This window comes from Eubalaena glacialis, chromosome 9 (genome assembly GCF_028564815.1).
Source record: "Eubalaena glacialis isolate mEubGla1 chromosome 9, mEubGla1.1.hap2.+ XY, whole genome shotgun sequence".
NCBI classification, from domain to species: domain Eukaryota; kingdom Metazoa; phylum Chordata; class Mammalia; order Artiodactyla; family Balaenidae; genus Eubalaena; species Eubalaena glacialis.
Genome location: NC_083724.1, coordinates 2,277,087 through 2,303,148, shown reverse-complemented (window position 1 = coordinate 2,303,148; position 26,062 = coordinate 2,277,087). Strand labels below are relative to the sequence as shown.

Below are 26,062 nucleotides of genomic sequence, written 5' to 3'. Positions count from 1 at the left end.
GGGAATATCTAGAGCCAGTTGCCCCAGGGGAGAGGGGTAAGGAGGTGCCTGGGGAAGGTAGGAGTTGGTGGCTGGGAGGCCCCCAGAGGGACCAGGAAGGACACAGGCGTGGCCTCCTGCCTGGCCAGACAGGCCAATCTCTGACCTAAAGGTGGGGGGACCAGGGGGCTACAGAACTCAGACATACGGAGCCTGGGAAATGAAAGCACAATTAGTATGTTTTTTTTTTTAATTTTAGAAATTAAAGCATCTTCTGGCCTGAGGGCTGTGCTGGTCGGGGCAGAGGCCCCAGAGCAGAGTGAAGGCCTGGCCTTGGGGGGGGGTGTGTGTGTGTGTGTGTGTGTGTGACATTTCCTGTTTGGAAACTGCAGCAAGCACTCAGTTAATTGGTCGATAACGGGAGAAATCTGCTTACAAAACAAGGCTTGCTGAGCGGCCACCAGGTGGGCTGGCCCCCTGTCCGAAGAGGAGCTTCTCAGACGGGAGCCTGGAGAGTCCCTCTGCCTAGGGGAGGGGGCTGCGGCGGGGGGCACTCCGCAGAAACGAGCCCTCCCTGAGTCCTCATCCTGTCCCCCGCCGGTGGCACTGCGTCCTGCAGGGGTCCAGGGCTTTGGGACAGGAGAGCTCAGCTCCAGACCCCCCCAGCCAGAGGCCGTGCTGCTGCCCAGACCCCTCGTGTCCAGTGCTCGGTGGAGCGGGGGGTCTCAGTCAGAACTGAGCGTGGTCCACCTCGTCCAGCCAGGAGGCGGGGCTGGCAGGGAAGTCGGGGTAGCCCCCGCTGCTCCCCGTGGAGAGGTCAGAGCTGGGTCCGTTCCCTGCCAGCACCCTCATGGGTGGGGGCCCACCTGGGGCTCCCGAGGGCACAAGCCCCAAGCCGGCATCCGGGTACACCAAGCTGGAGAGGAGGGGCTGGGGGCCAGGGAGGCTCTGCAGGGCAGCAGGCGATGGGGGGACGCCGTAGGGGCTGCCGGGGCGCAGCTCTCGGTACTGCTCCGGGCCGGCCAGGCCTCCGTGCTCCAGCGGGAAGCTGCCTGGGGCCCCCGAGGGCCGGCCCAAGGCTGGGGCAGGCTCTCCCAGGCTGCCGTAGAGGCCATTGGCAGGGCCCATTTCGACCATGGCTGGCTCATCTGCAGTGGAAGCAGAGGGCACTGCTCGGTGCCCACCCTCTGCCACCTCTGGCCCCGCTCAGTGCCCCCTGCAGGGGTGACCTGCCCCACGTCACACGACAGGTCAGCCCAAGTCTCTCACCCCCTCCACCCCTGAGTTTGTTCAGCTCAATCCCACCTGATGCCTAAGGAATGGTGGGCTCCCCTGGCGGGATCAGGGCCAGGAATAGTCCAGTCAGCGCCCAGGGTTCCAGTACGATCCCAAGACTGCCCAATTATGCAGACAAGTTAAGTCCCAGAGAGGCTAGGTGAGTAGCTTAAGGTCACAAATGCTGCCAAAGAGTCTCTTGCACAAACTTTCTGAGGATGGACATTAAGGGGTGGGGGGGGTCTTCCTGGTTTGGGAGGAGATAATCGGGTTCCAGAGAGGACCCTCCCCCAACTCCAAGCAGCTCGGACTTTTCATCACCCCAAAATTGTGCTGCCACCTTCCTAAAAATCGTTGCAAGTGCCGGGGGGCAAGGTCACAGCCCAGACCCTCCCATGAGGACAAAGCCTGCTGAGGGACAGGCCCTCGGGTCACAGGGGTTCTGTCCCCCTCCAGAGGAAGAGCAGTGGTCCGCAGTGGACAGACCACAGGGCTTGGGGATGGGGGACCAGGGTCTATAAACGAGAGTTTTACACGTGAGGCTAACGAGGCCAGGACCTATAGGACACTCAAATTTCCAGGCCCCCTGCAGTCAATCAACCCAACGCTCTGCCCCATTCGGGGCTGCCGCTGTGGGCGCCGCGGGTGAGAGGGCCGCCCGCGCCCGCCATACCGGTGAAGGAGACCTCGGCGTCGCTGTCCTGCCCCTCTTCCTGGACGCTGTCCTTGTCCGACTTCGAGCCGCCGCGGGCGCGCTTCATGTTACGGAAATACTGGCCCCAGCGCTGCCTGCCCGCGTCCTTCTTGAGCCTCTTTTCCTTGGCCCGGCGGTTCTGGAACCACACCTGGGGGCGGGGGCGGGTGAGTGGCCGGCGCCCTGGGACCCGGGGCGGCCCTTGCCGGCCAGCGGCTCGCAGGGCGGGCGGGGGGCGCCGGGGCGCTGACCTGCACGACGCGCATGTCCAGGCCGGTCTCAGAGGAGAGCTGCTCGCGCACATGGCGCGCGGGCTTCGGCGAGGTGTTGTAGGCGCTCTTCAGCGTCTCCAGCTGCTTGGCCGTGATGGTCGTGCGCGGCCGCTTGGCCGTGGCCTCGGCCTCTGCACCGCGGGGAGCCGTGAGCCTGGGTCTGCTCCTCCAGCTGCCCAGCGGTCCCACCCCCCACCCCGGGCGCGCGGACGTCGGGGCCACTGAGGCCGCCGCCGCTGCGACAGCCCGTCTCGGCCGCGGAGGCCAGCGGGTTTCGCGGGACGCGGGCACCGGGAGCGACGGAGAAAACGCGGCGCGGGGCGTCCGGGCCCTGCGAGGGGCGGCCCTGCGGCGGCCTTCTTTAAGGACCCCACGGCCCTGGATCGGGGCGCAGGCGCCTCCAGCCTCGGCCCCTCGCTGACAAGTGCCGCCCCACCACCCCCCGGGGTCCTCTTTGTTCCAAGGGTGCGGGTAGGGCCGGAGCTTCACGGTCAAGGATTTAGGAAGATAATTCAGACGCGGAAAGTTAAGCCACGTAATTCAGACCAACAGCCCCGCGCTCCCAAGGGCGGCGGCCGCTAAGACCCCAGACCCCGGCTTCCCCGGAGCGGGTCTGATACTTGCCCCCGCCAACTCCAGCTCCGGGGCCAGGGGGTGGGGAGGCGCTTAACTTGTCGCCCCGTAGTGAGCGCTTCGCGGAGGACCCTGGAGGGAAGGATCCCTCCGCGGCCGATCCCGACTGGCCTTAGCCCCATTGTGCAGGCGAGGAAAGGGGAGGATGCGCCCTGCCCAGGCCAACCCCGGGGACCGTCGCCGCCTCCCACTGACCTCGCTGCTTGGCGGTCTCGTAGTCTGCCTTGCACACGAGCCGGCTGTCCTCCATGAGGTAGAACTCGTCTCCCGTGGCCAGCTGCCGCTTGCACACGACGCAGGCGAAGCAGTGCAGGTGGTACACGAAGTCCTGGGCGCGGCGCACCACCTGCGTGGGCGGGATGCCCAGCTGGCACGCGGCGCACTTGGTCCCGAAGCGCCTGCGGGACGCACAGGGCGCGGCTCAGCGCGGCGGGCGGATAGGAGAGCAGCTAACGCGGCGCCGCGCAGGGCGGTTTCTGGAGGGAGGCTCCCCCCGGGCCCTGCCCCTGGTCGCCTGCACGGCAGCTCCAGCAGAGCCGCACAGACTACCGAGAAGGGGATCCGGAGGCCCTGGGGAGCACAGCGGTCCTCTGTGCTGGAAGGGGAAGGTGAATCCTGGTAGGCGCCCCATCCCCAGCATTAAGGACAAAAACAAGATCAAAATGAAGAGGGAGTAAGTCCAATAGAGTGCTACAAACTTGGGGTTATCTTTTTAACAACTGCTTCAATGATTCACAAAATTAATTACTTTAAAAAATTGCTAATGTGCTAGCCCAGCTGACATCGGAGAGGCCCCAGAGTGCCCTGCCTGGGGAAAAGGAGGGGTTTGGGGATGGGGGCTTTCGGGGCTCCAGACTTGGTTATTGTGGGGGTCCGGGGAGTCCCTCAGGGTGGCCCGCTCTCGGCCTCCTTTCCACTGGGCAGACTGCAGCCACCCCTTCCCTCCCAGGCGGCAGCCGGGCTCACTTGAAGAAGTCGTCCTTGCAGTAGACGCTCTCTCCGCGGCTGAAGCAGCGCTCAGCCAGCGGCGTGTGGCAGTCGCTGCACTTGAGGCACTTGCTGTGCCAGTGGCGGTCCAGAGCCTTGAGGATGAAGCGGTCCAGGATGTGCTGGTCGCAGCCAGCACACAGTGGGATGTCTGCAGGCAGAGGAGCCACCAGTGGTCATGGGCACCGCACAGAGAGGGAGAGGCCTCACCTTCCCACCCAGCTCCCGGGACCGGGGCTGCCAGGAGACCCCCTTCCCTGCACACCCTCTTCCCCAGCCAGCTTGAGCGGCTGCCTAGCTCCCCAAGTTCAGGGAGTGCATGACTCTGAAGTCCACAGCCCGGCACACAGTTGAAATTCAGGACAACTGAAACTAGGTTTAGAAACATGCCCATGAGCAGGAAGGAGCCCAGGCCATCCCATTAGGCCAGATACCTTCAACTGCAAAATGCTTCCAGTGCACGAAGGACGCACGTTGAGCTCAAATGAAACCCCCGCCCCAGGGGCTCTCTTAGAGGCTGGGCTGGAAAACGGGTCCTTACCATCACCGGAGGCCAGGCACATGTGGGTCGTGGGGCATCCACCACCCAGTTGCCCTCATTACTCGCACAATTAAGCATCATGGCGGCTAGGGGCTCCTTGCAGGTGCGGCTGCCTGGCCCCGTGGCCCTGTCTGCAGGCCACCAAAGTAAAAGCTGCTGCCCCCCCCCGTCTTTGGGCGGCCGTGAGGGTCCTTGTGAGTGGACTGGACACATGGACCCTCTGCCCTCATGCTCAGACGTGGATGCCTGAGCTCACAGTAGGCAGTTTGCCCTCCCCACAGAGACACTTGGCTTCTGCTCCCCTGGGCCTGCAGGCCTGCAGGGGAACCAGGCTGGGGAAATGCAGGGAGCCACAGGTCCATGAGGGGCTTTTCAGGGTGCTCATGGGGTGAGGACTCCGTGTTACTTTAGAAAAGGTCTCCGGAGGGAAGAGAGCCACGAGCAGGAACTGAAACGTACAGAAATATCGCACCACCTCACCACGCTCACCTCACTGACGGCGGACTCCTCCGGCCCCAGGCTGGCCTGGCAGCGGTGAGAGGGCCGGAGAGGGACCTCCCTCAGCCCCAGGAAACCACGAAGGACGGGGGTCCCGCGTCGGGCAAAACCGTAGCCCTGGGTGTGGAGCCTGGGGATTTGACGCCTGCCCTGGACCCCCAACCCCGGGCGGCGGTGGCAGGGCGGCCAGGACACCCGGCACAGAGCTGGTGGCTGGACAGGCCCGCGCAGCGCGGATTCAGCACCGCGGCCCGGACAGCGCCCCGGCCGCGCTACCCGCGGAGCCCGCGTCGGGCAAAAGCCGCTCCCGCCGCGCCCCTCGCGCTCTCGCGAAGCCCTGGCGACCCGGGCCTTACGTTGCATGACGACTCCGGACTTGGCGGGGTCTCCTACCCTCCGCGCTGGCGAGGTCCAGCAGAGCCTTGCGCCCGCCCGCCGATCCCCGCCGGCTCTCCTGAGCCGTTTCGCCCAGAGCCCGCACCCCTCCCTTCCTCTCTCTCCGCCCTCCCGCCCCTTCCTCCCAGCCCCTGTGGCCACCCCTCCCAGGAACCTTCGGAAAATAAATAAGTAAGTAGGAGACGGATGAGACCCCACGGCCTGAATGTAACCCCTTTCCCACCTGCTCCATCCCTGCTCTTCCCCACCCCTCCAGGGCCGCCTCCATCTCCATCCTGTGGGTCCCGCCTGCTTGGAAGCCCGCGGAGAACCATCCCAGTTCACAGGAAGCCAAGGCGCTGGGGGCGAGACTGGTGCCACCGGGAAGTTGGGGGCTTTCCTGTAGGAGGACCAGCCCCGAGTGGGCCAACAGAGCAGGTGCATGTGAGTGCAGACACCGAGACCCCAGCTAGGGGTGTTCTACGGCCGGGGTCCAGCTCCACGCTGGCCCTTGCATTTGACTCTCTTCCCCTGGAAAGTGTGTAGGGTCTGGGTGCCGGCAGCCTTCTTGCAGATCCTCCTACCCCGTCGTCACTGGGTCTCACGTTTGCTCTCTGTGCGCTCTCCCGATTAGGGCGAGTATTTCCTGAACAGGTCCTGGGACCCGGAGGCCCTCCCCCCCACTCCCCAGCCTGTGCGCCACGACCAAACACCCGACAACACAGCTCCAGGGGCCCAGAGGCAGCCTCGCTGCTGGGATGCCCAGGCAGGGACGCGCTGTGCTGGGGACCTAGCACCTACTCCTGCCGGCGTTCCCTGGCTCCCGCCGCCTCCGTGGCCAGGCCGGGAAGGGAGCGAGGACCTCTGGGTCTCCACGGGGTCCGCCCTCCCGGGTGCAGCCGCTCGGCCCGGGCACCCACCTCGGCGCAGGTCTTCCCTCCGCGCCAGCAGCGCCAGCAGCAGGTCGCCGCCCGCCGACTCCCGGCCCGGGACCAGCTCCCCGCGCGCCTCCATGGGTTCCCGCCGCCCGGCGCCGCGGCTCTCCGGCCCTGAACTTTCCAGGGGCCCGGCGAGATCACGGCCTCAAAGGCCCCGGGCCGGCGTCTGAACAACTCCCGGCGCTGCTGGGCGCTGCGCCCGCGGGCCGCCCAGGGGCCCGGAGGCTCGGGCCGCGGGGAGGCGGAGCGGCGGGGGGCGGGGCCGCGGCGCGGGGCGGGGCCGGGGTCGCCGAGACGCGCCGGTGGCGTCCGCGGACTCCGCGCGCCTTTGCGCGGAGAACTGCTGTGCCCAGACGCCACCGCGAGTGCCCGGCCCGAGGGTGGGGACGCTCAGGGGAGAAGCCGGGCCGGAGCTGCCCGAGGGCGCTTGACCGGGCCCGGCAGCTTCCTGCCCCGGCGCCGGCTCAGGGCTGAGGCCTGGGCTCGGGCGTGAAAGCCCGCGGGTAGCCTGGGGGTCAGGGAGGGAGCCGAGTCCTACCGCCGCTAAGGCTCGGACTTAAGAGGCTACGTACGAGCTGGGAGGCTTGGTCACAATGTCTGGTCGCATGAGCGCGACCCAACACCCAGGAAGGGTGAGTGCGGCGCCCGAGGGCTCACAGCGAAGCCACCAGGAGTTGGACCCAACCTCAGACCTTCCCGCTCTGAGCAGCTTCTGGGCCCCACCCTTGGAACTGCAGCCCACAGTGGGCGCAGGGAAGCAGGGTGAGTCTCCGGAGGGAAACCCAGTGTCCTCGGCTCAGACTCCAGGATGCAGCCAAGACTCCAGGTCAGGAGGGATGGAGCTGGGAAAGCCGGGATCCACTCTCACTTCCCTCCACCCGCCAGCACCCCTGCTAGCACAGGAGGAAGCCCCCGTGCCCGATTTTCCCACACCCTGCCCCCAGTCCAAACAGGTGAGCTTGCAGGAACCCACCATCCTTGCAGGTAGAGACGCACCTACCCCAGAGGGCATCCAGCACCTGGCCACAGGCCAGGCCAGCCCCTGCAGTCACCCACAGTCAGCACACAGCAGTGTGGGCCGCTGGCAGCGCGGGGCATGGCGAGGGCAGGGACCCCAGGAGGCACTGGGGGACTAGAGGTGGACGCCACCCTCCCAGAGGCTCCACCCGGGAGTCCCGCAGTAATGCCCCATTCTCACCCTGCCTCCGCCTGGCCTCCAGTGGCCTGGTCTGTACACTTTAATTTGGAGGCCGGCCTGGAAGGACCTGGGCAGGAAAAGCAAGCTCCTCTTAGCTCTGAGCAGACCCCATGTCTCAGTTTGAGCAAAGCACCATGCAGCCAGCGCCTGCCCCTTCACTCTGTGCTACATTTGTTCCCCGGGACAGAGTAAGAGCGTGCAAGCTGGGGAGCCGAGCGGGTGCTGGGTGTGCTGGGGTGTCGGCCGTTGAGTGTCAGCTGCTGCAGAGGCCTGCCTGAGAGGAGCCATGTGTGGTCCGACTGGGGAAGGGGCGGGCGGGCCCATGCGCTCGGCATCTGGCCGGCTGGCCAACAATGCCTCCATTATTTCCCAACGTCCTTGCGGTCGAATGGCCCTTGGGGAGGGCGGTTTAGGCAGTGGGCCGACCCAGGGGTCTCGGTGCTGTGCAGTTGGGCCGGCTGGCGAGGTCCGGGCTGGGCTCTGTGTGGGAGCTGAGATGCGTGGGGTCTCTGGATTTACTCGGCGGCCCTTTCTCTGCCCATCCCCTCCCCACTAGAAATGCCTGTGAGGTCCCTTCTGTTCTTGGGGCACTCCGCAAAAAGCCACGGACACTAGAGCGCAGGTCCAGGCTTCCCGAACCATCGCAGGGAGCTCCAGGCCCTCTGCCCACTCAGGGGTCTGCCAGCCTCCCCTCCCCTCACCCCGGTTCCCGTCTCATGTCCCGCCAGAGGTCTCCCCAGACTCTTTCCCTCCCTGCCCTTGGTGTGCTGCACCCATTCCTTCCCGCTGTCCCTCTGTTGGCCTCTGCCGACCCTGCTGTTTTTCCCCTCGGGGTCTTCCTGCCCAGGTTGGAGGCTGCGGGGCAGGCGGGGCTCTTACCCCTAGTCCCGCTGAAGGTGCAGAGAGCGGCGGCTGCGGGGGCCCCGGGCCGATCTCGGTCGCCCTCGAGATCCGTTTCCAGCAGCATCGCGGCCGCGGGGCCAGGCCGGGCCCAAGTGGTGCGGGCAGCGCTCCTTCCTCCTCCTCTGTGACCCCCGCCCCCCGGGAGGGTTCGGCCCTCCCCGCGTCCCTGTGCGCGCAGCGCGGCCAGACGCGGGAGCCTCTGGGCCGGGCGCTGTCCGCGGTGCTGAAGGAGGCGCGCGGCCGCCCACCTCCCCCAACCCCGCCCGCCGCCCCACCTTCCCAGGTCCCCGGTCCCTCGGCCCGCCCCACCCCCCGCCGCCAGGCCTGGGCGGCAGCGTCAGCCGGCTCCGCCCTGAGCTCCAGGCCTGCCCTAAGGCTGGGGATTCGCCCCAAGCGGGTGCTCCACCCTGCCGTTCCTGCTCTTTCCTGCTCCCCGCCTCCTGGAAGGCAGCGTCCAGGCCGCGGGCTCTCCAGCCCCATCGGCCTCCAGACAGGCTCCTACTGAGGCTCTAGCTCCAGGTGCTGCCCCGTTCAACGGTTGCTTTAGGCATGAGGAACTTTCTGCACGCCCGACCTCCCCAACACGCAATGCCCCCAGGTCTCAGGCCACAGCCCCCTCCCACTCCCCCAGGGCAGCCGGGAGGAAGGGCAGCTGGGGCGCCCCCAACAGAAACTACTCAGACAGAAGGATCCAAGGGCCGTGAGCACCAAGGCCCTGGGTGACAGGGGTTACCGGATGGTAAGCCTACACCGGCACCACACAGACCGGGCTGGGGGCCAGGGTGCCCGCCGGTCACTCAGTGCCAGCGGCTGCCTGTGCCCTCTCTGGACGGGGGCACAGCCCGGCTGGGAAGGTGAATTCACAGAAACTGCAGCCAAGAGAACTCCCCTGAAGCCACACTCAACCACTGGAGGCCTCCCCACCCCAAAACAAGGTGGGGGGAGGCGGGAGAAGAAATCAAAATAGTTCACAGGGACTTCCCTGGTGGCGCAGTGGTTAAGAATCCACCTGCCAATGCAGGGGACATGGGTTCGAGCCCTGGTCCAGGAAGATCCCACATGCCGCGGAGCAACTAAGCCCGTGCGCCACAACTACTGAGCCTGGGCTCCGGAGCCCTCAAGCCACAACTACTGAAGCCCATGTGCCACAACTACTGAAGCCTGCGCGCCTAGAGCCCGTGCTCCGCAGCAAGAGAAGCCACTGCAATGAGAAGCCCACTCACCGCAACGAAGAGTAGCCCCCGCTCGCCACAACTAGAGAAAGCCCGCGCACAGCAACGAAGACCCAACGCAGCCAAAAATAAATAAATAAATTAAATAAAATCACTTAAAAAATAGTTTGGAACCGGAGGCAGCAAACAGGTGTTGGGGCAAAGCCTTGGGCATGAGGCACACCTGGTGGCCGACTGCGAGGCTGGGCATTCAGGCCTGGCGGGAGTGGGGTGGCCCAGGAGAGTGGTGCCCAGGGAAAGCCGAGGTCTGGCAGCTCCCTCACCTGGGGGGGCCTCTCTGGTGCCTTGTGAGTAGGATTTACACCCAGCGCAGTCTCCATCCCGTCTCCCCTCTCATGGGAGGAAGGGTGCTGTCCTGAGCCCACTCCGTCTAGCTCGGCTCCAAGAAGACCATCTATCATTTATCATCGATTTCCCATCTTTCACCTTCCACCTGACCCTTGGGCCATCTTCCAAAAAGCCTCTGGTTCAATACAAGAAATTCTGGGATTTCAGACGTCCTGTCCATACACCCGAGAAGGGAGAGGAGGCTTCGTCTGGCACTCCCGCCCGACACCGCATCCCTTATAGAGCTAGTTCTCACTTCAAAAGAATTACAATTTTTTCAAACATCGGATTTCTTTATTCTTAAAATGTGCACATTATAGTTTACTTAAATACAAAATGTTCATTTTCCTTGCAGGTAAGAAATTTCACCGACACTTCCATGTTCATTAGCTTCTTTTTAATCAAAATCCTTCCATTAAAAATAAATATACATTTAAATTACCGAACTATTATATTCATTAGTCTCAATACTTACAACTTTAGAAAACAGAACTTAACCCTTGCCTAGAGGGAGCGTCCAGTTCTGAGCAGCGACGGGACACCGCGCCCGTGGGCCACCTCGGCACGTCCTCTCCCTGCCCTACTGCCCCTCAAGCTGCAGTATTATTACAAACTGCGGAAGCCAGCATCGCCCTTCAACTAGGTTCTGTAAAGTACACAAGATGGTACACTTGCAAAATCACCCAGTTCCCACTGTCGAAAGAAACTTCCTTTAGGGGAGAAAAAGACATTCAATACAAACCAAAAGGCAGTTTAGTTAACGGTTCTAAGTATTTCCCTTTGGGTTCTCTGTAAATCTGTCCGGTTTTCAAGTTGAAAAGAAACAACAGGTGTCTTCGGTAACCCAGGCACACAACTTAGCCATGAAGACAAGCTCCTGGCTTTTAAAACACAAAGGCTTCCAGGGGTTAAAAAAGTGTCAAACAAGAAGAAACCTCTCACGGCAGAGAAGTGAAGAGGAAGGGGCGGCTCAGGAGCTGGTTCCTGCCCAGAGGCCTCCAGACCACGCCTCCCACTGAAGGTGACCACGAAGCTAATGAGAGTTGTTCAAGGAATCAGCCGCCTATTCTCCCTAAGCTGCAACCGTCACATCAGCGTTACATGGCCACATGGTCAATGGTACTTAGTAAACACACAACTGGAGTGTGGAACAGGCAGAGTGGGAAACACTGTTACAACCATCATAGTCACACACAGACACACGCACACACACACACACACACACACACGCACGCGTGAGCGCGCGCATGGATACATCTGAGCCTGTGAGACAAACCAACAAAGCCACAAAGGATCTCAAAGGAAATGTTCCCCGCCACAGTTTGTTGTTTCTTTGCTTACGTTTTCAGAGGCAAATTTACTTCTAAATGTTTTGGGTTTTACAAATAATGTGTTAAAACCATTCAATGTTAGAAAATTAATCATCGAAGCCTGGGGCACTGGGGCCCTGCACCAGGACCCGTGGTGAAACAGCTTCGGGCCAATGAAGTTTGGCCGAGACCACAGTCTGCCCCGGGCGCCACCGGCCCCCTCACACTGAGCCCTAGGTTCTCACGGGGACTCGCAGGTGCCGGAGGATGACGACACAGGACCGAGGGCGCCTCCAGAGATCCCGAAGGGCAGCCCCCTCCCCAAAGGCCCTCCCCTCCCACAGTGGACGCAGCCTGGGATTCGCTTACAGCCTCTGGTCACCAGATCAACAAGCACAGACAATGCCCCTGAAGACTAGAAGGGCACCACCCTGCCCCACAAACCCGCCGGCCCCCCTTCCCCTCCACACTCTCATCTCCACGTCTGCAGAGCCTGGGACGACTGACTAAGGGGGCTTCCCTACCCCGGTCCTGAGCTGCCTTGGCGCCCCGGAGATGTTCTCTGGCTTCAAGCAGAAACAACCAAGCAGCTGAAAAGCGCAAACACGAGTGAATCACTGAGAACACTGGCTTCCAGGAGCAGCGGGAAGGGGAGGCGTCCGGAGGCCCCAGCAGGGGAGGGAAGGGCGTGAGTTTTCTCCAGATCCCAGAGCGAGGCCTTGCAGTCTAGCAACTCGAGGTGAAAGCGGGTGGGAAAGCTCTGCTCGTGGGGCCTGGCCTCCCCACTTCTGTTTTCAGACCTGGAAGAGTAAAAGCAGACAAGGCTTTCTGCTCTAGGATCTGTGAAAGGCGCCACCTGAGGGTCCCAGGAATGCAAACAGTCTCGCCACGTGCCGGGTGCGTCCCCTGCAGGGAGAGCACGTGGGGGAGCGGAAGGCGTCATCGAGGCGACGCCAGGTCCGACGCGTTGACCGAATCCCTGATCTGAAGATTAAAGCTGCAGGCTTTCTGAAGGCGGTTCCACGGTCTCGCCGCGTCCTACACGGACGGGTGGTGATGCCTGACCTTCCACCGCTTGGACCGCACCCGGAAGAAGAAGTACATCACCATCAGGAACAAGGACGAGGCCACGTAGAGCACGACGCAGAGGCTCATGTCCAGGCTGGAGAAGCCCGTCCCCAAGAAGGCCGCCCCCACCCCCGCCCCCCGGCGGCCCTCGGCCCCGCTCAGACTCTCGAGCTTCACGTCCAGCCCCTGGTGCGACCTCTCTGACAGGCGAGGCCTGGGGGGCAGCACGCCGGGGGGACGGAGACTCTCGGCACCTCGGTCTGCGGGCGGCTGCTCTGGGGAAGCGTGGCCCCCCGCCCGCTCCTCGCCCGTGGCCGGGGCGCCTTCACCGGTGTCTCCCAAGTCCGAGGAGTACGTGTCCTCGAGGTTGTCGCTGCCGTAGTGCCGCTTCAAGAACAGGAGCACCTGGCCTTCGTTCCAGCTGGTCAGGCCCTTGATCTCCTCGTGGCAGGCCGGGCAGAGGTCCGGAGTGGGCCATGGAACCTTGGGGAACTTGGGGTCCTCACTCGGATGGCCTGTGAGGAGGAGGAAGGGCCACTGTGAAGAGGCCTTGTGGCCACCTGACCGCCCACCCTGGCGCCGCGGGCCCCCGTGCCTCCTGCCTGCCCACTACCGCCCTCTCCCTCCACCGCCTCCACTGCGACCGTCCAGTGGGGTCCAGACGACGCTCCCCTCCCACCCGCCCTCCCTGCACGGCTGCCCGCACGGCACCGCCGCGTCCCCCCTCACGCCCTCTGGCGGATTCCCGGCCCACAGCACAGGGAGCCGTCCACACTCAGGCACCACCACTCACCTGGCCAAACCCCGCCCCAAACACCCACACGGGCCGGGCAAGTTCCCAGCTCCACACCCTTGACCTCGCAGCCCTGCTCGAGGTGCCCCCACCTCCGCTGTCCTCCCTTCCCTTAAGCTGCTCCCTCAGCATGCGGATGGGCAGAGGGGACCCTGTCCCACGCCCGCCCTCCCTCCCTCCCTCCCGCTCGCTCCCTCCCTCGTTCAACACCCGCGGGCAGAGCGCTGCCTGGGCTATCAGCCAAGGACCGGGGGGCAAGACCTCGAGGCAGAGCCATGAAGCCCCCGCACTCGCAGCTGCACTTCCAAACTCCTGTTTCTCTTCCACTTGCGACGCTGTGACAGCCCCGGACCCCCGGCTCCCGCAGGCCCCGCTGACAGCAAGCGTGGCCCGTGGCTCCCCGGGCGTCTGGAACTCGCCGACCTGACTTGGGGCCGCCCCGCCGCCTCAGAGTGCTTCCGGAAGCACACGTGAAGGGAGTCAGCCAGTCTGCGGGCCTCCAGACTTGGCGGCGGTGCCCCCCTCCGGGCCGCTCACCCTGCTCACGACAGGCCGCGCTGGGCAGAAGCTGGAGGGCGACGCACACCACTCAGGGCCTGGGCGCGCCCCTTGGGGTCTGCGTCCAGCGGGGGGGTTTGGATTCACAGCCCGAGGCGGGAGGAGATGCCAGAGTGTGTCCGGCACAGCACCGCACAGACCTCAACCCAGAGGCCGGAGGCGGGACCGAGGGCGCTGGGGGGACACGCGGAGTCTAGGAGCCACACGACCACAGGCGCCTTCCTGGCGCAGCATCTCGTGGGGCACAAGGCAGCGCCCGGACACGGCAGCCTGGCCGGAGCCTCGCCGGCTGCTCTGGGGCTGAGCGCTGCCGGGACGGGGTCACCACGCGGCCCGAGAGGGCGGGCGGCTGACACCCTGGACGTGGAGCGTCTGTACCAGGGCCATAGCGGAAGTGCCTTCACCTGCAGCCGAAGGCGAAGGACAAACCCGGCCAACACGAGGGGCCGCGGCCACGTGACTGGAGCCGCAGCGGTCAGCTCCGAGTCCAAAGAAAGACCAATTCTCTTTAGTGCTTTAGCTGTAAGATGTTTTTATAATACAGTGGATTAAATAAAAACCAATAGTTTAGTGGCATTTTCTATTCATCTCTATTAAGATTTATTTCTCAGTGGATTATTTTTAAGCCTAATTTTAATCTACCATTGATTTAGGAACAGTCTGAACTACTTAACTCTGAGAAAATACACGCGCCCTAGTTTCTTAAACAAAACCAGCCTGAGGAATTTGGTCTACGGTCTGAGAGCAGGTTTTAACGACGCTAAAATTTCCCTTACTGAAAATTAATTATATTCTAAGTCTTCCACTGTCGAATTTACTCAGGAGCCTAGCGGGCTACCGAGGGGGAAAGACGTTTCCATTTCCATGCAGCCCAGGAGCCCTGCAGTGAGAGAACAATCTGGAAAGCCAGGGACTGGCAGCTGGGAATGGCTGTTGTCTCTGGCAGCTCCCTGGCCAATGTCACCAGGAAACTGACATCTGGTCAGGGCAGACGACCCGGCCATGAGCCCCGTGGGCAGGCAGGCTGGCACGTGGCGGGCAGGCAGAGTGGCGGCGAAGCTCAGGTGCCATCCCCGCCACCCACAGCTCGGGCTTCGCACCCAGGCACAGGCCACGCGGAGTGGCTTCTGCTCACCTGCCAAGCGGTTGTTGACCACGTTATGCTTCTTCCAAAGCCAGAGAATTGCCTGGTCCGGGGTTTTCACAGAATCCATCGATTCTTTAGCCATTTCCTCAAAATGCTCACCGCATTCCTTACACCCAAAGAAGACGTGAACGTACCTCCTGATGGTCTGCAGCACTGCCTGGGGGTCGTCTTCAAAACCTGCGGAGGGACCAAAGCGTGTCAGACTATTTCCACTAGAACCGCAGGGCCTGGGGTGGCATCAGGGGGGCCAGGGACGAGCTGAGTGCCTGACACGGGCCACGGGCCACGGGCCAGCCCCCTGGGTCCTCGCATGGACACGGGAAGAAACCAGCTCCTTCCCAGACGCCCACCGCGACCGCAAGATGGCTGCTTGCTGCCTCGACACTGCGCCAGACGCGCGCACCCCAAGAGCAGACGGCCGCCTGTGTCCAGCTGCCGGAGCCACTCCAGGACGTGCGCTGGCCCTCAGGAGAACGAGCCAGAGGCCTGGAGCTATTAGGTCTGCCAGGAGCCCCTAGCCCCACGCCCAGAGGTCCGGGCTTGCCCCAGGCCTGAGTCCCATGTGCAACTTTTCCTGCCCTACAAGCAACCCCAGAGGCTTGTGCTGGGGCCGTGGCAGCCACTCATTCGAAATTTGCAGTTGTTTTGCTTTGAAATCCTTGTGAAACACAAGCCCGAATATGAAGCAGGCCTTAGGAAGAGCCTCCGGGCTTGCTGCCAGCCCCGCCCTGTGGCGGATCTTCCACGAAAGGGGCAGCGACGGTCACGGGCTGGTCAGCTGCTGGGGCTCCCTCTGGGAGCGACAGGGTGGCAGGCTGGTGAAGGTCTGCACTCTTTCAAAGAGGCCGAGCCTCTCTGTGTGAGGAAACCCTCCAGCATCTACCAGCCACACAGACGGTTTTCACCACCGGGTGTAAACACAGACCCTAACAGGAGGACATGGGTGCCGAGTAAAGGCCCTGGGAGTGAGGGGCACGACGTCTGAAGAAAGCAATCCCCCCAAGAGCAGGATAACGCAGCCTGCAGTGCACTGAAAGGAGGACCCCTGAGGACGGCAGAGGGGCGGCAGCACAGGGCTGGACCAGAGTCCTGTCCAGACAACTAATACGGGGGATTGGGCGTACGAATAAGAGACTGTGAGATTAAAACAGATTAAATGTCAGCATTAAAAGAAATCCAGCAAAATAATTGGAAAAAAAAAAAGACATGGTTTTGGAGACTGAGTCCATCTTAACAGCAGGCCCTCACGAGCGACCTCTCTCCGTGGCCGGTGCGGTCCTGGCGCTCGTCCCCACGGCCCGGGAAGCCGGCCCCGCCCGGAGAGGCCTCGTGGGCCGTCAGCCTCGGCAGGCCTGCTCGTGTCACTCAGAGGAGGCCCGAAGCCGCACCCCGCCACCTGCCCCTGGCTCCCAGTGTTTCCCAGGGCGGCCGGGGGGCACCCAGCCCTGAGGCCATGTGCACACGCCGAGGCCTCCCTGTCGGCCGGGTGCTCCTCTCCCAGCCGCGGGCCTCTGGCTGACATCTGCCGCGCCCGGCGGGGTAATCCTCCTTCCTGCGTCCCCCACCGAACCGCTGCACACTCGGGCCGCCCTAATCTTTAAAGTGGGCAAGAACCATAAACCCCTACCTGTGGGGGATTAGAGGCCGCGGCAGGCTTTTAGTCGATGGGGTTTTAGCATGCAGTAAGGAGAGGAAAGACCTTCCAAGACATAATCCGTGTCTCAGTCTGACCCAATTCCTTCGGCGTGACACAGGCCCCTCGAATATTGCTGCAATTCATACGACGAAGAGAAAGAACGCTCAAGATCTCTTTGTGTGCTCTGTCATCCTGCTGCCCTCGCTCTGCCGGCATCGGTTCTGCAGGATTTTATAGAGTGTCCCGGTGATGACCTCCTCCCTGCTGTCCCCACCGCCTTCAACGTGTCTCCCTGTTCTCAGCAGAACTTTCCCCACAACTGAGGCTCACGTCTCAGACGTGGGCTCCCACGCCGCGGCCGGCGTCCCGCCAGGCAGCGCTGAGGCTCTGATCTCACTTGCTGTAGGGCTCCCGAGCTTTCTCCTGAACACACCCTACGTGTTCTTCTGTGTGACTCTTAAGAGAATTTTCGATTGAAAGCCCACCTCTCCCACTAGACCCCGGAGGAGTAGAAATCTAACGTCACCTGGAGCAGAGCCGGGGGTGGTAGAGATGTCTGAAAATGCCACATGCCCCTCTGCTGCTTCTCCCTGACAGGTGGCCTCTATCTCCCCACCGTGAACCTGGGCTGGATGAGACCTGTCTGAGCAACAGGCTGTGACGGAAGTGATGCCCAGACCCCAAGGCCCCTCCCGGATGTGGCGATGCCCCGTGGGGAGCTGGTGCTGCCTGGGAGCCCGATCTTCTGAGTCTAGACCAGTCAGCCGCCGCCACCTGAACGAGGCCGCAGGTGAGCCCGTCCAAAGAGCCGAGCCCCAGAACCATGAGCAAAAACCTGGTGGTTGTTTTAAGCCACGGCATCTGGGGTTCGTTTGTTACACAGCAAAAGGTAACTCTTAAAAGAATTTTACAATTTTACTGGAAAGAATATTGGACGGTGTGGGTCCCAAGACTTCACTTTGACTTAACACAGACGTCAGTGAACCTGAATGGTTAAAAAAACAAAACTAGGACTTCCCTGGTGGCGCAGTGGTTAAGAATCCGCCTGCCGATGCAGGGGACACAGGTTCGAGCCCTGGTCCAGGAAGATCCCACATGCCGTGGAGCAACTAAGCCCGTGCACCACAACTACTGAGCCTGTGCTCTAGAGCCCACGAGCCACAACTACTGAGCCCATGTGCCACAACTACTGAAGCCTGCATGCCTAGAGCCCGTGCTCCGCAACAAGAGAAGCCACCGCAATGAGAAGCCCACGCACTGCCACGAAGAGTAGCCCCCGCTCGCCGCAACTAGAGAAAGCCCGCACGCAGCAACGAAGACCCAACGCAGCCAATAAATAAATAAATAAATAAATAAATAATAAAATAAAATAAAATAAAATAAAAAACTAAAAGCAGATATTCCCATGGCTGCCAGGGGCCTGCTTAAACTGAGAGGCATACACACAACACAGTCCAGAGAGTATCCAAAAATCCAACACGTTTTTTAGCGCTTTGTGTGGGATATAAACGTGGTCCCACCTCCTGCAGCCACATCTGTGTCATCCCCTCCCCTCGTGGGCCTAGTGGCTCACTTCTAACGAACGAACATGGCAGAGGTGACGGACTTCATACCACCGAGGGCCCCGATGAAGCCGGCTGCCTATGCGGAGGCCACACGGTGAGGAAGGATAGCCCCCCATGTGGGGCGCAAGTGTGGAGAAGGCGTCTCTTCCCCACCGTCCCGGGCCAGCACTCTGCGCCCAGGGTCTGGGAGACCTGAAGCCGAAGACCCTGGTCAGGCCACACCTGAGCGCCCGCCCCACAGACGCCGTGAGATAAGGAGCGTGCGCTGCTCCAGGTGACTTGTTAGAAACAACAGGTAACAATACGCTTCTCCAAATGTGTTTCGTTTACTCTCGTGTTCTTTAAAGCAAAGAAAGAGGCGCTGACACCGAGAGGCGTTCCTGGCCAGCGCTCCCTCACCCCGCCCATGACTCATGTCCCAAGGGTCAGCCAGGCATTGGCCGTGAGGGAAGAGGGTGGGGACTCGGGCTCTGGCATCCTGAGCCGGCACAGGGGCTGAGCAGACCTCCAGAAAAGGTGCTTACCTCCACCCTCCTTAGCATGGACCCCGGGCACCCTGAAGGCACGTTACCCTCTGCGTGAGCTTGGGATGGCCCCGGCAGGCAGGGGCACAGCGCCCGTGTCGGGTGGCCCAGGTGGGCACAGCTCACCTGTGCCGTCCAGCGCTTCTGGATGGGTCCCAGCTCGAACAGTCAAAGTGTGGAACAACTGCCACAGAGAGCACGTGTAGCCCCTCAGCTCTGGTCGGCTTCCTTGACATCCAACCCACTTTATGTGATTAGTAAGGAATATTCCAGAAATCTGGGGGGGGGGGGGGTAGGAAAAAAATAAGAGATAATTGAATTGTTAAAATTAAAAACAGTTGGTGGTGGACTTCCCTGGTGGCGCAGTGCTTAGGAATCCGCCTGCCAAAGCAGGGGACACAGGTTCAAGCCCTGGTCGGGGAAGATCCCACATGCCGCAGAGCAACTAAGCCCGTGCGCCACAACTACTGAGCCTGTGCTCTAGAGCCCGTGAGCCACAACTACTGAAGCCCGCGTGCCTAGAGCCCAGTAGCTGCAACTGGAGAAAGCCACGTGCTGCAATGAAGACCCACCACAGCCAAAAAAAAAAAAAGTTGGTGAATGTCCTCAGTCTTGATTGGGCGGTGGTTACACAGGGAGCACGTCTCTCAAAACTTCAACTGTATATCTCACCATGTGTAAATTTAAATCCAATAATGAATAAATGAGAGGAAAAAAAGTGTCTATTTTACTAAAGGAGTTCTCAAAATATGCAACCGTGGCCCGTTCTTTTCCAGTCTTTGGGGAGAAGGGACGAGTTCACCTGTGCCCTGACGAAGCAGCACTGCGAAGCATGAAAGACACCCATCTTTTTTTAAAGTTAGAATTAGTTACAATGAGATTTATAGGAGAAGACTAATAACAAAAACATTCAATTGTCAGGCAATTCTCCACCTGAATAAAGAGGATCTCCACTTTACAAGCAGCGAGCCGAAGGCCGAAGGGCTGTAACAGCCCAGAAGCGGGGCTGCGAACTGCGCTCTGCAGGCATCCCGGCCCCTCGGTCCCCACGGGCGACTGCACAGGCCCGGCCCCTGCGGGTCTGAGCCCCTGCTCTCGGCCACCTTCCCCGTCACACGGCTCAGGTCCCATGGAGCAGAGGCCAAGGCTAGAAACCGGCACCCACAGGGCTGCTGGAATCAGACCCCGGGGAGCCTACGCCGTGGAGCCTGTGGCCACAGACGCCGGCCCAAGACCTTGGCTGCACGCCCGGCCTGCACGGCAGCTCGACCCATCGCCTTTATTCACTACTTTTTTAGGTGTGAAATCTAGACGAGTTTACTAAAAATTAAAACAGAAAACAAACCCTAATGCTACACTGCCTGACAAAACCCCCATCGTCTCGGTCGGCCATCTGTCCCAGACCCAGGCAGAGGTAGCTGGAGGTTGCTGTGGAAACCGGGCGGCAGAACCGGGGAGGGAGACTGGCGGCGCATCGGCCGAGGGCAGGTGCGGGGTCCCCCAAGCTCCTCGAAGGGGCTGCCTCACCCGCATCTTGTTGTTGACCAGGTCGAGGACGGCGTCGTAGGGGATCCTGTCCAGGGGCAGGCTGGCCAGCCACTCCTGCAGCGTCTCCAGCAGCTTCCTGACCGGCGGCCGCCCAGGGAACAGCTGAGCAGGGAAGACCACACTCAGGGACCGGTCGGGAAGCGCCCTCCACGGCGCAGCGCGCGGCCTCCCAGGGGCGGGGACAGCGGGAGGGCTCTGACCTCTGCAGGCGCAGCGTGAGGATTACTGTCTCAACAGTTTCCGTTTATTCATTTGAAACAAATCAGGTGACTCATTATTCCCTTAAACGTAAATTCTACCTCCTGAGTTTCTTCAAAGATCTTACAACGTGAGTAAACTCTGACCAGCGGAAGTGCTGGCTGCGAAGCACCTTGTCAGGGACGGCACACGCGTGGCAAGGGAAACCTTTCAGAATTAAGCTTCCTTATCTCTGAGGTAACAATAGGTGCTATGAAGGGTGGCCTCTGGAAGCAGACTTCTCCCAAGGCAGCAGCGGCAGCCAGCGCAAGCCCAAAGGTGACCAACGGCGGGCAGGGCGCGTCTAGGGCCTGGGCTACCCCCGAGGTCAGAAAGCAGAAGGGCCACGGCCAGGGCTGCTGGGCCAACAGAACAGGGGCCCAGGTCCATCCCCGGGGAAGAGGGACGACCGACTCCTCCAACCTCTGCCCAGAGCAGGGGCTCTGGGCCCAGAAAAAGACCACAAGCCTGGACTTTCAGCGCTGGAGCTAAGAGTTCTTGGCAGGAATGTAACCCCGCCAGCCGCTCCCCTCTAAACGTGAGCTGACACAGCAGCCACCACGTGCCCCACCCCCAGGGTCCACCCGCCACCCGCCACCCGACAGGACACCGCCGGCTGCAGCCGTCTCCCTGCCCGGAGGCCCGCCACTCCCCACCTCTCCTCCCAGCTCCCCGACGCACAGGCCTCCTGCCCACTCCCGCTCACTCCCGCTCGTCCTGCTGGTCCTCAGGCCTTCCCCGGGCACCGCTCGCCGCCCCCCCCCCCAAGCAGGCAGGGCCCTCAGACCCCGCGGCGCTGCCCTGCAGTCCCCACCCCCCGCCGAGTGCGCGGGCACCTCCACGCGGCCAGGAGCTTTGTGCCCCGCAGGCCCCCGGCACACGGCAGGCGTCTGGGTGAGTGGAGGACGGGCGAGGTCGCATGGTCAAGCCCAGGCTGGCCCGTGGCCCCCGGCCCAGGCCAGATGCCCATGCACCTTGGCCAGGACGGTGACGAAGTCCTTGAGTGTCTTCAGCTCGGCCCCGGCCAGGGACCTGCGGGCGGCCAGCTCCACCCTCAGGAGGTGGTGCAGCCCCGATTCCAGGTCAGCCGCGTACAGCTTCGACCTGGGAGGAGACGCTACAAGGTCAGTGTGGGCGCCTCTCTCTTCACGTAGATTCCCGCGTGCTGGCTCCTACCCCAGAGGGACGCCACCCGGGGAGACAACGCGGAGAATCCCCGAGCGCCGGCAGGCGGCTGGCGGGCTTCTGAACGAGCCGCCCTGCAGTGACCCCCGGACCCCCAGCCACACTCTCCCGGCAGCTTCACTCACCTGTCAAATTCCCTCCAAACTACGGCTTCAGAGTTGTCTTCTTTGCTTGGTTTTTCAGGCAATGAAAGCGATTTCTTCCTCACATCCGGCAATGACTTCAAATAAGAGGAGAAAAACGATCGGAGAGGCTTCCCGCTGCGAGAAAGGGGAGGGCAGGGCGCGGGCTCAGAGGCGGGCTTCGGCGGCCTGGCCCCCGTCCGCAGGCGCCTTGTGGCCCCAGGTTCAGAGCAGCCCTCCCTCCGTAACTCCGGGGTGACGTGCACCACCTAGCCCAGCCATCCTCTGGGCATCTACTGCAGGTATCTTGGGCGGGGCGGGACGGTGGCAAAGCCCAGGCCTCGGGGAGCTGGCCCCCCACCTGAGAACACAACATCCCCACCGAACAAAACCGAATCATCGTACTACGCTGGTTTGAGCATCTGCCAAGATCAGCTTTATCCAAACTGTGGTTTCGACATCCTCTGCCCACAGGCTGCCAGCTCCGCGTGGGGCGTCCGGAGTCGGGCGGGGGGGGGAAGGAGCGCCCGGCCCCTCCTCACAGCCCGGTGGCTCCTAAGCACTGCGGAGTGGCCCCTCCACTGGCGGGGAGTAGAGGGCTGTGAAGGCTGTTACTGTGCCCTCCCCAGGTAGCTCAGGGGTCCCCCAAAGGGTCCAGAGCTTATTTTCATTCCCCAAAGGAGAACGCAGCAGTTATTGGTAAAAATATCAACGTCATTTTATGTTGAGGTTGTACAGATGACGCTTTGAATGTGAAACGAGCTTTTTTCTCCAAAACAAGATGATAGTTTGTTCAAGGAAGGTCTGCTGCAGGGCCGGGCGCCCCAGGTAAGACCTCCTGGCTTACCCTGAATTCCATTTTTTTTAAAGAATAGAAAATACACCCAAGGAACTACGGCGTGCTTGAGGCTCCTGGGGGCGGCGCCCTCGGTGCCCCAGCTAAACTTCCCAGAGGCTGAAACAGGAGCCCCGAGGGAGGAAAGTGCCTGCCTTCTCGTCGCCGTGTCCATACGCGGTGCCTCGCCAAGAGCTCCGGGGACGCGGGCGAGGCTGGCCTGGGGCCTCCGGCCTGAGGCTGGGGCGCCGGGCAGGCAGCTCACCTCCCCACCTGTGACGCTCTCCCAGCCTCGACTCAACTTGCTTCCTCTTCAGCCGAGCTTATCTTACGGGTGTGCAGGCACCCAGCGCAGAGGCAAGCGGCATTTTGATGATGGTGCTGCTGGTGTCAGCAAGGTGAGTGCCGTGCGGGGCCTGCGGCCGGTCTCCCCCACCGCCCCACACACCAGTGAGAGCCCAGGGGCTGGGGGTGTCGGTGGCGTCACAAACATTCCTGAAGCCAGACCCTACTTACACGGTAACTAATCCGTGGGACCCGTTTGGGTAAATCAAGTAACACGAGGGGACAGAAGAAACACCGAGCTTCTGCAGAAAGGCTTTATCCCAGCCCAGCGCTCTCTTCACCTCGATGTTCTCGTAGGGAATCAGGTCTAAGATCACCTGGGCAACGAGAAAGTACGGTCACCTTCGCCGTGGACGGCAGGGTCCTCTGGAAGTGGAAGTGACGAACGCAGCCTCCTACAGCCTCGCGGCTCACCCCCTCTAAGCCAGGCCACCGACATCCCTGCTCCGTGGCACCGTCAGGCCCCCAAGTGTCGCGCGGGCAGGGACCACAGCCTCCGCCCCGTGCAGACCGCCAGCGGGGTCCATGCTGTGCTCCTCACGCACCCTCCGAGGCCCACTGTCGTCAGACAGGGATGGTCACCCCCACGCGAGGTGGGGCCGCGCCCCGGCCTCCAGCTTCCCCTCCACCCTCAGGGCCTGCGTGGGGAGGCTGACAGCACCCCCGGTCGGCCGTTCCTCCCTCCAGAGCTGCCCAGTCCAGGGCTGCTGAGGCTGAAGGCGCAGTGGTGGGGGGCAGTGGCAGGGGGACCCCCGGGTGGCATCTCAGGAGCTAGAAGAGTGTGAAAGACGAAGAGCAAGCCCCGGGCGTGCCACCTCTCTCTCAGGAGCGACAGAGCCGTTCCCAACCAGGGGCCTCGGCCGGCAGCCAAAGCCCCACTGGGACCACCACACTTCCTTCCCAGAGCCCCGATCTCGGAAGAACAGGCGGGAGGCCAGCAGAGAGGGAGAAACACGGCACCCGGGGCTAAGTTCCGGAGTGAGGTGTCTTTCTCTCATCCCTGGGAGACCTCGGGGTAAAGAATCCCTGTCCTCCAGCCCGGCTTCTGGCACCTGGATTTTACTGAGACTTTGCCAAAGGCAAGGGCTTCAGACCCACACGTGTGAAGTGATAATAAAGCAAAGATTCATGACAGAAACACTGCTTTACAGAATCTGGGATTTGGCAAAAAAGTTGCGAGTTCAGAATACAGCAAAGAAAAAATCTTGATCATAACGCCTAGGAAAGAGAGAATGCCCTCAGGGAAGACGCGCGTCCCGAGGGCCAGGTCTGCCGAGAGTCCCTCCTGGTCCCCCCCGGGGGACCAGGCCCCCCACCCAGAGGACCAGGCTGCACTCGGGAGCTGCTTCCTCTCCCCTTGGAGGCAGACCCTCGCCCCAACAGTCTTCTCTGTAACCACTGCGTCTGCTGAATAACACAAACGCCAATTCCGAGAATACAACAGATCAGGCGACGTAGTTACTGTCACACAGGAATCTGATCACAGACCCGACACTGGAAGAGGCGCAGACAGTACCTCACGTCCAACGTAGGAGCTGTTGCTTTCAAATAAGACAGCCACGTAACGGCCACCGCTGTTGTCAATGAGAGAAAGAACGTCCCTGGGCCTTTTAAGAGGAAAAGAGGCTTTTAGTGCTTTCAAGGCCACCGTAGACCAGTGCCCACGTCACTTAACGCAAGTCTCTACTTTACAAAATTAAACTCAGCTTGCAGCGTGCCACCTTTTTTACAGCACTACGCACCGAATGGGGTTCAAAGACGGGCACCCGGGAGGCCTGCCTTCGTCCGTGTGGCTCTGCAGGAAGTCGATCATCGTGTGCCTCACCGTCTGCGGCTCTCTGTCCGGCCCTGCAGGGCGGGACCCACCGTCACGGCCGCGTCTGCCTGCCGAGCGCCCGTCCCACCCCAGGGCCTCGATGGTGTGAGCGCACGCGGCCGTGGATTCACATGCCGGGAGGCCTCTCAGCAACCAGCGTGGGAATCGGTGAGCTCCAGGGACACACGGCCACGGGGGGGCGCCCCCCCACGCACGCACACGCGCACGCACACACGCACGCGGCGTGGAGACAGAGGCCACAGGCACGTGTCCATCTATACCAAGTTCAGAGGCAGGCAGACTGCCCTCACTGTGGGCTCCCGGGGGGAGATGGGGGGGATCACTGACAAAAATTCATCGGGTGCCCTTGTGATGTGTACACTTCTCAAACTCTTCTTTTTTCCAGAAAAGATTACTTAAGAAAATAAATTTCACCACCATATTTGCCAAGGAAGGCAAAGCACAGAAGAAAGAATTCTCACTGAAACTAGGACCGTTTGAACCCTTACAGGAAAGAAAGGGCCAATGGTGCCGATGTAAACGTGCCAAAGCCGGGGTGAGGGGCAGACCCATCCAGGGCGTGTTCTAGTCTCACTTGAATAGATTTGTCTAAGAGGGAAGGAATCTAGGACAGTAAAATAGAATACTTAGGTCCTTACCTTTAAAATCTTCTCCAGTTGTAAAGTCCTTTGCAAATGCTTTAAAATACTAAGAAGAAAAACATAGAACAAATAAGAAACAGCGTTGCCTGGCGTCTGTGTAAACGTTTAATCTTTAAGCAACAAAACGACCATCATCTTTGAGAGCTTTAGTCCCTTTTCTCCAGAAACTTTACGTTGACTGATGACGAACCACATTTCTATGTGTTTCTGTGGATGATACTGTTTCCCTCCAGATTCACGAGTGGCTGCTCAGTACCAACCGGAACCCCGCTGTTTACATTTTCTGCCCCAACAGGACTGGAACTATGGCAGATGGCGCGTCCCCTAAAGGCTCCTGGTGCTAGATATTCACGGTATGTCCGCTCAACGACACAAAAACTCCTAGGGACGAGGGCAGGCACTATATCAAGTGTCTTTGAGCAGAACAAAAAGATTTTACATCAAAATTAAAAACCTTCTTCGTTAAAAGACACAGTAAAGACAGTGGAAACAGTGACAGGCTGGGTGCTGACACCCGCGGACACGCATAGCTGAAGGAGGGCGAGTGTCGGGAAGACACAGGACTCCTGTACATCAGTCAGAAAAGCACACACGCGGGAGAGGAAAATGGGCAAATGACACCAACAGACAGGGCCACCCGTGGAGCAGTGATCACTCCCTGTCACCCGTCAGCAGGGAAGGCCCAGCACCACATTCCAGGCCGGCGCCAGGTGGCACAGGACACACACGTGAGTGCCCACGGCAGCTCAGGGCCCGCGGCGGTAAACCGCGCTGCCAGCGGACCCCAGCCCCAGCCGGTGTGCGGGTGATTCTAGCAACGTCCTGTTAGGAAAAAGAGGAGGCCTGAAGCTCACACACA

At 61.4% G+C, this 26,062-nt stretch overlaps 2 protein-coding genes across 3 annotated transcripts in view; both read right to left on the bottom strand.

Annotated features, from left to right (window-relative positions):
• Positions 1–708: 708 nt before the first annotated feature.
• LHX3 (LIM homeobox 3) lies at positions 709–8,357 on the bottom strand. Of its 2 annotated transcripts, none has more exons than XM_061200879.1 (6): positions 8,270–8,357; positions 3,820–3,991; positions 3,049–3,251; positions 2,200–2,351; positions 1,928–2,099; positions 709–1,127 (listed from the first exon to the last, which is right to left on the bottom strand). In XM_061200879.1, exons 1-6 carry the CDS (start codon positions 8,355–8,357, stop codon positions 709–711), a joined length of 1,206 nt encoding a protein of 401 aa, XP_061056862.1. The 2 variants fall into 2 exon arrangements, with proteins under 2 accessions (XP_061056862.1, XP_061056861.1); XM_061200878.1 differs by lacking the exon at positions 8,270–8,357 and adding an exon at positions 6,175–6,268.
• A 1,810-nt stretch (positions 8,358–10,167) lies between these two features.
• The window catches only part of QSOX2 (quiescin sulfhydryl oxidase 2), a 28,163-nt gene continuing 12,268 nt past the window's right edge, over positions 10,168–26,062 (bottom strand). The window contains exons 3-12 of the mRNA XM_061199617.1: positions 25,201–25,249; positions 24,468–24,573; positions 24,242–24,332; positions 22,897–23,042; positions 21,549–21,683; positions 21,213–21,342; positions 19,981–20,103; positions 18,580–18,730; positions 14,717–14,905; positions 10,168–12,745 (exon numbers count right to left, since the gene is read on the bottom strand). Of these exons, the coding sequence (XP_061055600.1) occupies positions 12,201–12,745; positions 14,717–14,905; positions 18,580–18,730; positions 19,981–20,103; positions 21,213–21,342; positions 21,549–21,683; positions 22,897–23,042; positions 24,242–24,332; positions 24,468–24,573; positions 25,201–25,249 (1,665 nt within the window). The 3' untranslated portion in view covers positions 10,168–12,200. The remainder of the gene's footprint in view (positions 12,746–14,716; positions 14,906–18,579; positions 18,731–19,980; positions 20,104–21,212; positions 21,343–21,548; positions 21,684–22,896; positions 23,043–24,241; positions 24,333–24,467; positions 24,574–25,200; positions 25,250–26,062) is intronic.